Source organism: Saccostrea cucullata, unplaced genomic scaffold, assembly GCF_032062105.1.
Source record: "Saccostrea cucullata isolate Sc308-1 unplaced genomic scaffold, CSIRO_AGI_Scuc_v1 ctg12860, whole genome shotgun sequence".
In the NCBI taxonomy this organism is placed as follows: Eukaryota; Metazoa; Mollusca; class Bivalvia; order Ostreida; family Ostreidae; genus Saccostrea; species Saccostrea cuccullata.
This window is the reverse complement of record NW_026919013.1, coordinates 1-13,993: the sequence shown is the minus strand read 5'-3', so window position 1 is coordinate 13,993 and position 13,993 is coordinate 1. Positions and strand designations below refer to the sequence as shown.

The 13,993-nt window shown below is 32.1% G+C and overlaps 2 protein-coding genes across 2 annotated transcripts; both read left to right on the top strand.

The window, feature by feature from the left end:
• Positions 1–538: 538 nt before the first annotated feature.
• Positions 539–6,160, top strand: LOC134277336 (protein sidekick-like; the record flags this gene model as incomplete). Its single annotated transcript, XM_062759676.1, has 9 exons — positions 539–885; positions 1,643–1,990; positions 2,468–2,788; positions 3,094–3,183; positions 4,384–4,503; positions 4,603–4,621; positions 5,361–5,404; positions 5,490–5,508; positions 6,070–6,160. Coding segments are annotated over 9 exons (1,399 nt in total), but the record flags the coding sequence as incomplete, so codon positions are not given.
• A 2,692-nt stretch (positions 6,161–8,852) lies between these two features.
• LOC134277326 (lachesin-like) lies at positions 8,853–13,932 on the top strand (the record flags this gene model as incomplete). The annotated part of the gene is made up of 4 exons (XM_062759662.1): positions 8,853–9,003; positions 11,186–11,278; positions 11,446–11,592; positions 13,612–13,932. Coding segments are annotated over exons 1-4 (712 nt in total), but the record flags the coding sequence as incomplete, so codon positions are not given.
• Positions 13,933–13,993: the final 61 nt, after the last annotated feature.

Here is a 13,993-nt window from a genome sequence, read left to right as displayed (position 1 = left end):
GTTATGTAAACCATAATTCTTTGTTGAGACTGTAGTGTTTATACTTAAAACAAAGGTATAAAAATGAAAATGATAAAAGAAAAATGATCCTTGCCGCTCATTATAATAAAACATATGCACAGTATTCTATATTTGAGTATTGTCTACTTTTGTGCCAAGTTATATTAAAATTGGATTAAAAATTTAGGAGGAGTAGCATTTTGAAAGCATTTCACAGAAATTTCTTTTTTTTGTAACCAAGGCAACACCGTTCAATAAATCGAAAACCGATACAAAAAATTATGTAAATTGGTGTTGTCTACTTGGCTGTTCCAAATTGTATTGAAATCGGACCAATACTGTAGGAGGAGTAGCATTTTAAAAGAATTTTACATTCTTTTAAGTAACCATGGCATCACATTTTATCGAAATCAAAAAACGATGCACAGAAATATGTATCTAAGTGTACACAAATTGTGTGCCAAGTTAAATTAAACCTGTCCAAAACTGTTGGAGGAGTAGCTTTTTGACAGAATTTCACAACATTTTCTATTTTTAGTAACCATGGTAACACATATACACTAGACTCTGGTGATTCAGTCCCCCCAGGAGCTATTTCTTGGCAAGTTAAAACAGGCCTGGGACCAGAGGATTTTACAAACATTGCCTCTTTTTCTCCCCCTGGATGGGGTGGTTCCAATACCTTTACAGACTTTGCAGTGGATTATAAGAATCGGTCGGAATTGTTCAATGTTACAGCTAATGGAGCTAATTCTTATGTTGTTGTGATGAGAGTAAATGAGGTGGTGTGTTCAGATGAGAATCACTACAGATGTTCTGTTTTATTTATGAACGCTGGTTCCGGTCCTGTAACTAAGACAAAAGAAACATCTCTCACAACTAGAAGTAAGAATTTTAAGTTTTCCTTAAGTTTTCTTATTTAAATATGTTCAAAATGTGTCACAGAAAAGTGTTATATGTATGTAGTTAAATTAAAGTTCTTAATCATGGTGTCCCGATAGGGCCATTGAAAAAGTGTTCTAGCGCGTTAGAAACAACAGGCAAACGCGTTAATGACAATGCGCTAGGAGGTCTTGTAACAAAGACAAAAGAAACATCTCTCACAGCTAGAGATATGTATTTCTATAGGTAGAATACTGATATATTATATATAAATATTGCATTCCTTGAGTGTAACGTTGAAAATTTTCACCCCAAGAAAACCATTGTCAACCGAGGCACAGTCGAGGTTGACAATGGTTTTCAAGGGGTAAAAATTTTCTATGTTACATTCGACTTCATGCAATTTTTATTATATTATACTGAATGTGTTATACAAAAACATAAAACAGCGAACCATGCGCGCATAAATTCTGCGCAGTCGGGTTATTTTTTTTTATACCATCCGTCGTTAGGCAACGTTGACTGTTGCTACGCTGGAGGGCGTGGTTTCATTATTCAGGGGGTAATAATATTTCTTGACAAATGTTTCTCGACCAATCAGATTCAACTAATTCAGATGAAAGTATATTATTATGTAATATGTATGCTTATTATAAAAAAATTCATGTATTGAGTCTTAATTTTACAAACCACTAAAACTTTCTTGGGTGAAAATAAAATTAAATGACAACTGTTAAAACATATCTGTAAATCTTTACAGCACCTGCTGAGCAACCTTATGACATTCCAGTTCCTGTCCCAGACAATATAGAGGAGAACATGGTAGTGACTTTGTCCTGTACAGCCAATGTTGGAAAACCTCCAGGACAATTAAGGTGGTGGCGCTACAGGAATGGTATAACAGCTCCCCAGGAAATGACAGGAGTGTCTACTAGCACGCCACCGGTACAGGAAGGCGTATGCGTGTACAACGTTACCAGCACGATAACATACAGGATGACGAAGGATGATGATCAGTCGGTGTGGAGATGTTTCGTGGAAAATGAACTGTTAACAATGCCAGACCGAGACAAACCTAACCAAGAATCCAAAAGGGTCAATATATTCTGTAAGTTTATCTTTGTGTTCATGTCATGTGTAACTAGCACTGATAGGTCATAAGCAGACATGAACATTTATATACTAATACAATGTGTAAAAGCACATAAAATAATAAAATACTGTATACAAGAAAATTTCGCCTCTGTTTTATTTTCGCCCCTTTCATTATAGACACAAGTGGGCAAATTTACTACAGGATGACAGTATAATTTCTTAACCGGAACTGTTACTGGACGTATTTAAACCGGACAAAAGTAATAGGGTCAAAATAACATGGGGCGAAAATACATGTACTTCTACCCCCTGCATTCAGTAGCTTACATAAAACAAAACGTATGCAACGAAGCGTTTTTCTTATTAATGTAAATTATAATTTACCGTTACAAACATCAAGTTCTTTTGTGTGTTTAAGTTCAGAGTTACTAGAACTAGGTAGTTGCACGGATCACTGGTGTTAACTCTCAGTATTTTTCTATAATTATAGTTAAGGTCAATGTTCCCATCATAAGGAAGCTTCCAGACACTGGTGATGACTCTCAGTATTCTGTTGGCTCCTCTGTTACCTTGACCTGTCAAGCTGATGGTAATCCAACTCCTGGGATCCACACAAATAAGACTGTTAACAGATATCAATGGACGTTCAAAGCCAGTCCCAATGACAATGTTACAGAACTATCATCCATTAATGGAACATTGACTCTGACCAATCTTCAGGAAACTGATAGAGGGACTTATACTTGTACTGCATTCAATGGATTCAATGGAAAATGTTTCAATGCATCTAGAGACCAAATTTTACAAATTGGTAAGGGATTGTTTCATTTACACTGTTATCCTTTGAAATAATGGTTGATGTCCAAAAAGTCTCATGTTCAAAGAGTAACATTATTTTGTCTCATTTGTACTATTGCTATCTTTAAGAATACATTGGGTTTTATCAATTGTTTATAATAAATATTTAAGAGTTTGCATAAAATTTTAGAGCTTTGTTAGAAACTCAAAGATTTAAACTTACGTTGCTTCGAGAAATCACCTGTATCCCGTCAAACCTGGGTTTAATGATTTTTTAATTTATTATCTAAGGACTTCTTTTCGTTTCCATGTGTATAGTGAAAACTACAACTACCACTACCCCACGCACTACGCATATTATCGGTACAATTGGATCTTCTGAAACATTCACAACACAGGAACGAAGCGGTAATATTTTAGTATGCATGCATTTTTACATATAAAAGAATTTATAATTAATTTTAAAAATGCATCATAGTTATCATCGACAATGTTTTAATGAACCACCGAGAGAATTTATCCCTATGAACCTTTCAGCTGTGATTCCTCTTAACTTGCATTGTAACTTTTGCTTAACAATTGATGTAAATCAAAAGAAACAGAAAAATACAAAATTTAAAAAATAAAAAATATATTAAGTTCTTTCGAAGTTTTTGTATAGTTAGACAGATTTAAATAATAGATAAATAATAATACCTTTCTATTATTTCATTTGATATTCGTTCAAGACCAAGTGGGTTCAAGAAAATCTGAGTTGTTAGAGTTTACAGTAGTGCTTTTGAAAAACGGTTTTGTTTTGCACAGTCTTATGTTTCTCTTGCAACAACCTTTATTGATCAATTAACTATGATTTATTCTATACCATCCTTTGCCATGATTACATACTTTACAAATTCTTAAGAGGTACAACAAACAAACAAACAATGATTTATAGTTCTGTATTATACTCAAATGCATACCAAGATACTTGTACTTCTTGTAATTTTGTATGAAGTAAGCAAGTTAAATTTTTTTGAACGTTTTATAATCGCACTAATTTTTTGAGTATATATATTTATTTCATTAATTTTTTTGGAGGGGGGTGGTGGTATTCTATTGTCGTATTCTACGTGTCTAGAGTCCGAAAAATTTACTAAAATTTTTATATAATTTAAAATTTAAAAAATGAAAATACAAATGCTTTCTACGATAAAACACGGTTATTATAGTTATTTAACGTATTGATAGTACTTTTGTCTACGTAAAATGATTTCTGGAATACAATAGAGCAATTTTTAATAGACCATTGCATATTAAGATTTTTATACCCTATCGCAATAGAATTGGAGGGGATATAGTTACGCAATCCTTGCGTTTTACGTAACGTATAAGTGACGTAATTGGCATTGAGTTTGATATCAAATGCTGTCTTGTCGTGTTTGAGATCTTATAACTCAAGTCCGCAAACATTACATCGCTATCTAAATATATTATTCATAAAGATATCTTGGATTTTTAGCTTTAATATTGAATTTGAACCTTTTTTTCAAATTTCATATTTACTGGTTGAAATTTTTACAAAATCTTGTAAAGTTATTATATCATTCATGATTGGTATTTTCTGTTTAGGATTCCATACACCACAATCACAATTAGATATTATCGCTGGCGGGACAATTGGAGGAGTTGTTTTAGTTGTACTTGTTGCCCTCTTTATCTTCAATAGAAGATACCAAATTTTATGTATTGGTAAGTATTTAGTTAAAGTTATGAGTAATTATGATTTTTTTTAATTCTTTTAAATCAGTCAATCATTTTAGAATAATGCTTGGAAAATATTACTTTCAGAAAGAAAACAAAATTCAAGGTGAGAACGTTAACATAACATGGAATATTCAGTCAAAACTGTTTTTACTACTATACACTATAGATTCCAGACAAGGAGAAATAAATTTTAATTTCGAACTAGGTTTTAAGCTCAAGTATTAGTAATGGTCCCTTTTAAAGGATGCTAAATGTTTATATGAATCTCAAAATACAAGTTTGACACCTGAGGCCAATTCTACGAACTTCATAATAATGTCTTGATCTATCAAAAATTTGATTTTGCAAATAATTTCAATATAAGTTACAAGATATCAAACATAATCAGGTGTATTTTCCTTGCTTTGAATAAGATATTTTAATGATCTATTAACGAAAGAAATAAACCTACTTTTCTAAAAGATAAATAGGAAAATTTAATAGATAAAACACGTGAAAAAATTAAACTAATAAACACAGTCTTTTAAAAAAAAATTTATATGTAAATCGTAATCCTTTTTACTATTCATAAAATCAAATGCAACTAAAGGAGACCTCGGATCCATTACTTTTTAGGAATTGAGGCCTACTCCTTCTTATACATAAACCTTTACGCCAAAGCATAAAACTGAGAACACGGAATTAAGTGATTGAATAGCATTTGCAATCCAAATGACAAGATAAGGCATTGTAAAATAAAGGTTTTCAGTAAAACAATTTCATATTAATCATAATATGGCATTCATTTGTTTGTATTCTTCATAAATTTAATTTTAATGTGATCGATTATATTTATTTCACAGTAACAGAAAAATGGAAGAGTTAAACACTATCTCTGACACACAAAGTAAGAATTAAATCACTTTAAATTATTTTTTTTTATTTTTTAAATTTTGAAAAAATTGTTTAATGAAAGTTTTCTGATTTTATAGGGCTTGAAACAGAGAGGAGGTAACGTATGCTTTATCATCAGAAAAAAATAAAGTAATACTTGTAAACAAAGTCTCAAAAGCACTGTGAATAGAAGGTTGACATCAATATGCATTGTGATATTTAAGAAACTATTACAAAAAGTATATTCAAAACAACCAAGAAACTATTCACAGAGGATGGCAATAATAGGATTAGAGGTACATGTAAACACGTAGTTAAAGTGGTAATTTTGAAGTCAAAAGCTGAAATGTCAGAATGAGCTAGACCTATATTTTTTCTGAAGAAAAGGACACAATATTTTTAAATAAGCTTATTCAAACCCACTGGCAGATCAAGTTAAATTTCTGTTTTTGAAAACATTTTCATTGTCAATGTAACGAGCCGTCACAGTTTTACTAAATAACACTATAGAATGATTATAAAATCACATCGAAACAAATAATTCTTGTGCTACGATTGTATGCATGCATCTCCTTGTTTTTTACCTTGTAAAATATGATTTTATCATTTAACGAAAGGTTATTAATTGACACGTAAATGATGACTATTCATAAACGTTATATAATTTTATTCATTAAGAGCTCAATATGAAGAGCTGACACAGATTCGTCGGGATCAGGAAAACGGATATGACGTTATTAGACCGTCAAATAGTAAGGAAATTCTGTAAAACATATAAATATATCGAGAAAATATTTTCTTTTTCAAAAGACACATTGACATTCTATTTACAAGTATCTATAATCATGAAATTTAATCTATTTTACGCCTCTCTTCTTTCTTCAGATAATGGATCAAACGGGTAAGAATTTTTTGAAAAAAATATGTTTGGTGATGATTTGGAATAAAACATAAACGAAAATGAAATTGAAATGGCAACCTTTAAAATGCAGTTATTTTATCTGGATTATTCAGTACAACATATGAAGAACTGAAAGACAGGAAAGAAGAACACGGATATGAAAAACTTTCAGACCCTACAAGTATGTTTAATTTTTAACGTATCAAACAAGGATAAAGAAATAAACTACATTACCGTTACAAAGTCATGAATCTGCATGGATTTGGACTCAAAAAGAGTTTACAAGAGGCCTGTTCAGCAGGTCTAAGGTTCGCGAGCGCTCGCCAAAATTCCTTATACCTCCAATAGAAATTCTGCGAGCGCTCGCGAACGTTCGCTCTGCTGAACAGGCCTCTGATTTAAGGAACAAGTGTAAATCATACCAATTTTCAATTTCTTTGTATTTTGATCGACATGCATTTCTGCATTTCTTCATTCATTTCTGGTTCTCCTCTCTTTGAAAGGTAAAGTTAAGCTTTTTTCCTCCTGAAATTGTTGAGAGTGTTCAGAACTTTGACGCCATTTTTGTTTTGTTTCTCCGTGAAAGCATAAAATATTATGCTTTATTCATATTAGTGTAATTTTGGAGGTAAATCTCGATATAGATCTTCTTAAAGACTTAAAAATAATGACGTTTCATCCATTTTTATTTTTAAAAAAGGAAATGATAATTTATTTTTAAATCAATTGAATAATTATCTGATATGGAAACTGCTTCTTTTTTCTTCAGCTAAAAGATACTTTTGTATAGAAGCTAAAATTTATTAATCATAATTATGGAGTTTATAAATAATTCAAACATTACATATTTTAAACAAGATACGGAATATTGATTTGGATAAAAAATCCGTATAAGTCGACAATGTACAAAGTTCTCATATATTTTAAGAAACTAAACATGAAAACATTCTTGGTTAAATACTTTACAAATTAAGGCTTCAATTGTTTTCTCGGGACCATCAATAATGAACAAAATACATAATTTATGGATTCTCAGAAAAAGATTGTATTTCACTGAAGATTAATTAAAACAATGAAATGAATCTTTGCATTTTATAAAATAGAACTATAAGACAGTCTTTTCTCCTTCTGAGATGTCACTGCATATATCTGTTTTTATTTTCAAAAAGGCGCCATACCTAAAGCATATCACAAAGCTCAAAAGAATAGCATTAATTTTGTGTTGTTCTACCTTCCACAGCTATGGCAAACTACGAAAAACTACAAAATAAGACTGGTCACGTAAAACAAACTTTTGAACCATCAAGAACACAAAGTAATAGACAACCTCAGCATTTTGGACAAGATTACCTTACACCAATTGGATACAGAAGATAAAAGCCAGTTATCAGTTAACTTGCTGTGTGCAGACGCTTTACTATAGCGACTTCTCCATCAGAAAGCACCACCAAATATTCTATTGATATCTATTCCTCAGTCAAGAAGGATAACTCTTCAATTTCTTATTTATTTCAAAAAGTTTCAAAATAAAACTTTAAATAAAATCTATTCATGCAGCAATTTTCATTTAATGAATCTCAATGTGTCTCAAGGTTCTTTGAAGTTTTAGAATCAGTCTTGGAAAAACTTGACATTTGTACCCCATAGACGTGTTTAAGAAATTACACATTGAAAGAAATCACATTTCCTTTTATCTAGCTTAAAATATTAAAGATTATTGGCGCGTTATGAACTTCGAAGTGATTAGTGGACTTTCGTATCTTACCATATATGTAAGTATGTTTGTTTAGAATGTACAGTTTATGTTACCGCAAGTTTCGTTTCTTACCATACATGTAAGTATGGTTGTTTATAATGTACAGTATATGTTACCGCAGGTCTGTTTTGAATAATATAGAAAGTATGAAAGTCATGTCGTGTATATTAGGGTAAGTTTCGTATTTTATAGTAAATATGGTTGTTTATAACATATATAACGCTTATGATTGTATGTATGTTAGTATGATTGACTGTTGTAAATTTTATACTATGAACATGAACGTCTGCTGTGTGTTACCATCAATTATATCTTACTGTATGTAAGAACGATGTTGTAAATGATATGACAGAATCTGCTGTATATGTTATCTTAAGCACGAACCTCTGCTGTGTTGTCACCTTGAGAATGTATATACGGTATCGAAGGTATGAAAGGTCGGCTGCATAGAAGACAAATAATTATGTCATTAAACACTAGAAAACGTTTAAAATAAAAATTCGTATTAAATTTTTATTTTTTCCGTTGAATTATTCATATAGCTAATTTTTTGTTCAATGTTTTACTGACCTAATTTTGAAACAAAAATAGGTCATTCTATAAATATTGTTTGGCTAGTAATTGAAGTACGTTTAATGAATTATTTTCATTTGGGTCATCAACATCCTTGAAATTGCTATACAAAGTGCTTTTACTCGTTGATTAAGATGTCACATTCAATTTACACATTTTACAAAAAAAAAACAAAAATACGCAGGAATATTATGACCTGAAGGCAAACGTAAGAGACAGGTGCCGCCACCAATGGTGACCTACGGACAACAACAGCAGACAGGACAACAAACTTACAGACCTCCTCCAAGTTACGGACAACAACAGCAATACGGACAAGGTTACGGACAACCAAAAGGCTATGGTTCACCTGTTGAATTTTCTCAGGGTTCCACAGAAAAAAGTCAAACAAAGTAAATAAGACTTTGAGAAAACAATAACTTTTCGAAGTTGATATCCAAGAGATACTTGAGTTTTTGATTGACAATATCTATGTGGTTTTTGGAGACCGGGTACTCCAACAATCTATTGGAATACCCATGGGTACCAATGGGGCTCCGTTATTAGCACACCTATTTTTATATTCATATGAAGCAGAATTTATTTGTGTAAAATCTTATGCGTGAAAAGAAGAAAAAACACTTGCTGTGGCCTTCAACTCGACATTTAGACATAACGACGACGTATTGTCAATTAGCAATGGTAATTTCCATTCCTACATCAATATGATGTATCCTGGTGAGCTTGAGATAAAAGATACCACTGATTCTGACTCATCTGCTTCATACTTGGATATTGTACTTGGAAAAAGACGTTAATGGTAATCTAACAACCAAGCTATTTGATAAACGCGATGACCTGCATACGGAGTATATATATCTCAGTTGATTCGATACGCAAGAGCATGCTCTACGTATAAACAATTTTTAAAACGAGGTCGATTATTGACAAGCAAGTTGATGAAACAAGAATATCAGCAGTCTCGTTGAAAGTCATCATTTCGTAACTTCTATGGTCGATACAATGACCTCGTCAGCGAAAACAATTTATAATTGATTCAAATGCTGACTGACGTTTTTGATACATACGAGGGTTGTCCCAAAAAGTTGTAAACATAGTTTATTTTTTCTTTGCTAAATCAAATTTCTTTTCTCGTAATAGCAAAAAGTAACATTTTATGATCATGCATGCCAAGTTTCATGACGATACCACATTTAATACTTAAACTATGACAAAATTAAAAAACCATGTAAGTGTACATCGGCGCACGAAAGCAAGCGTAATTTACGTCTCTCATTACGTAATGATACCTTTTTTCTCTTCACATGAGGCTATTAACGGTCTTCATATAAATCGTCCCAATATAATTAATTTGAAAGATATATATTTGAAAATTCACAATTATAAAGAAAATTGATTGTATTATGTCCAAATTTGGTTTGAATTGATTGCGTGTTGAAAAAGTTACTGACATTGTCTACGACTTTTTTGGACAACCCTCGTATGTACCAATTGTTAGTCCATTATTTATACACTGAATTGACGACGGATTTTCCCGTTATTTCCCGATCATGATAAGGAGTAAACGGCGAGTGTGACCGGTTAGCAGGGGATGCTCACTCCCCCATGGCACCTGATCCCAACTCTGATGTTATGGAGGTCCTTGTTTGCTCTGCTTCTATTTTGTATTGTTTTATGGACTTTGAGATTGAATATTGTTCGTTATATCCATATATCCTTCTATCAGCCAATCAACTTCATTATCAGTGAAGCAAGCTAGAAATAGAAGTGACAGTGTTCATGGACTAGATAATCCATTCGAAGTACATGCATACTCAACTGAAGAAACACATGCAGCAAGTCCTATGGAACTTTTTCTGAAACACCTTTCATGACATTTTAAGTTAAACAAAATTGTACAATTAACACAATTTTTGATAAAAGTATTGCAGGATTATTTTCAAGAATAAAGAAATGCAGGTATATGAAGGGCCAGATCTATTAAATTTCAGCACTCGAAACTTAATTGCAAATGGTAAAATGTTTCTTACATTTAATTTTTAATCATTTAAAGTGGGCAATTTTCACCTCAATGGGCGCGATTGTAGTTTAAGGACGAGAAAAGAATTTAAATGATATGTCATGTACATGTAACTTGTAACAATGAAACAGCTATCTCGACAGATTGAATAAGTAACCTCTTTAAAATTAAAAAAATAACTCTGGATAACTCGATCGTTAAAACGAGATAATCATCTTTTTATGTAGTTAAGGAAATACATGTAACTTACTTGCTTAAATAAAGTAATTAACTTGTTATAACGAGATTCAAGTGTACCTACTTCATATAAAACTTTAAAAAATTTCTTTTTTACCTTATTAGAAATTTAAGAAGCCTTTTCCAGCTTTTGTATATAGCTGCCGTAATATTAACACAATCATAAATCTTTTAAATGTAGCCAGGCCTATATCTTGATGAATAAAATTCAATACTGTAAGGTTGAATTCTAAGAAAATTACTTATAGAAGGATAAGGTCTGTTCTCATGATCAGCATTGCATGGATGCATTTTTTTCTTGTCATAGGCACTATTGCAGGAACAGTTTCCACTGCAGCCTCTTTCACAGCCACTATTGGAAACTCTATTAACTTCACATCTACATATACACTAGACTCTGGTGATACGGTCCCTCCAGGAGCTATTTCGTGGCAAGTTAAAACAGGCTCAGGACCTGAAGGATTTTACAAACATAGCCTTTTTTCTCCTCCTGGTTCTAGTGGTTCCAATCCTTTACACAGTTTTCCACAGATTATAAGAATCGTTCTGAATTATTCAATGTTACAGCTAATGGAGCTAATTCTTATGTTGTTATGATGAGAGTAAACGAGGTGGTGTGTTCAGATGAGAAACACTATAGGTGCTCTGTTTTATTTATCAGTACTACATTAGGTCCCATAACTAAGACACAAGAAACATCTCTCACAGCTAGAGGTAAGAATTTTTTTTGTACAATTATAATATTGGAACTTTGGTTAAGTTAATTCGGTTAATTCTAAAATATAAATAAAAATATTTGCATATTAAAATCATGTTATTGATATTTATATATTATGTTCCCCAAACGAAGTTGGGGAACATATTGTTTTTACTCTGTTTCTTATTATTAATATTATCATTTTTCTTCTTGGGAAATCTTTTCCGCTGATCTTGTAAACTACGCATCTGACTAAGGTGAAACCTTTTTAGGGTCAGTAGGCATGTTATGTAGAGTTGCCGAACAAAGGTCATTTTGCGCGCACGTGCTTGCAAGAGCGTGCACGTGCAACACGTTAAATGACCAATATAATAGATATAGCCCTAATTTTTCTATTTTTTTATTAATGACTAAATGAAACATTCATTACTACGAGTGTGGGATAGTGAAATTCCACCGAGGGGCTAAGATTTACAGTCTAGGACGAGGCTTTTCCGAGTCCTAGAACAGAATCTTGGCTCCAAGGAGAAATTTCACTATTCCCACCCGAGTATTTGAATTTTTCTTTTTATCGCATTACTGTAAACCAACTTTTATTCACGACGACTTTATTTAGCGATTTACATGGAGTAAAGTAGTTCGCGACGATTAATTCTAGCGATCAAGCCTTTTTTGAACTGTTTTTAATAGAAAAAGACTTTAAGGACCCGTTCGCGGCGAGAATTATTCGCGATGACGAGGCTCTTACGAACCTTGCAAAAATTTCTCGCGAATAAAAGTTGGTTTACAGTATTTTGTTCAAAAACCTCTCAACGATGTCACCATAAAACTAAAAATATAATCTTTTAATTTTTAAATCTAATTAAGAATCTGAATACACTTTCGGAAAAAAAAGCGTACCTGAAAATGGTTCACACGTAGTGTAAACTAATAAAATTGAATTTCTGTTCATATAGATAAATTAGAAAGATAAAAACTGGGAATAAAAACTTATCTATCCGATAGAGCACAGATTCATTTTAGAAGAATCTTCCCGCAGTCTAAAAATAGTGCCATTTAAAAAGTGAAAATACACCAATATTTTGAATGAAAATAAGTTAATTTAAATAAGTTAAATGACTTTCTAAGCATATGTGGTGTTTGTTAACATTGTTACAATTTTTTTTTATATATAAGACGAAATGTTTACGTTATCGTTCGCGGCGTAGTTATATACACATTGTGAGACAGAAAAATCTCACACTGCTGTCTCACACCGGACAAGTGTGTGCAATCTAACACTGGTGATTATGCACAGAAAACGTTGTCATTAACGCACTTGCCCGTTGTTTCTAAAGTGCTAATACACTTTTGCAATGGCCCTATTGGGACACCATACATAATGCAAAGAGAGTTAAATGTTTAAGTATGAATAGAGAAGAAATGAAATGCGTCTGGTATATATATGACAGTGCAACATGAATAATAGTTTAAGAATTCACAAGTGATAAGTAGTTCAAATGTGTGCATAGAGTGCTTTTAAATTGCATAGTAGATTAAGATATAATTTATTTAAGAAATACGATATCATTTTTAGAGTTTCATTGGGTATGACACTAAGTCGGTCACGTGATCAAAATCTATAACCGGCTTCATGTCATACCCCAGTGAAACTTTAAAATATGATTTTATTTAGTTTATTCCTTATGTTTATATTTTACGTTTTTATTCATGTTATAAAGAAATATAGGCATTATTTAGATTTTGATTTTGAAATGCAAAGTAACGTATCTACGACGTTATGTGACGTCACAGTCGGAACTTTCCAAATTGCTTGTGCAGTTTGCTTTCCATATGCAAGAAAGTCTTATCGTGTGACCAACTGCATGTCATTGAAAATTAAATTTCAATTTCATTATCATTGTTATATAAGGAAAGATTTCAGCAAATGTAAATATACAGTTATTAAGTTAACTTCTATACATTGTAACTCTTATATTTTTAAGTCTCTGTGGAAATTATTCATGAATTCCTTAAGTATGTGTTATTATTTACAGTTAAAGTCAATGTTCCAACAATAAGGAAGTTACCAGACACTGGCGTAGACTCCCAATATTCTGTTGGTTCCTCTGTGACCATGACCTGTCAAGCTGAAGGTAACCCAACCCCAGGAATCCACACAAATAAGACCGTTAACAGGTACCAGTGGACGTTCAAGGCCAGCCCCAATGACAACACCACAGAGTTATCCTCGGTGAACGGGACCCTGACTCTGACCAATCTCCAGGAGACTGACACTGGAACGTACACCTGTACTGCTTTCAATGGATTCAATGGGAAATTCTTCAATGCATCTAATAGCGTAAAGTTACACATTGGTAAGTGTTTGAAAGAAAGGGTAATCTTTTATTTTTGAACTTTTTTTGTGTTACATATATC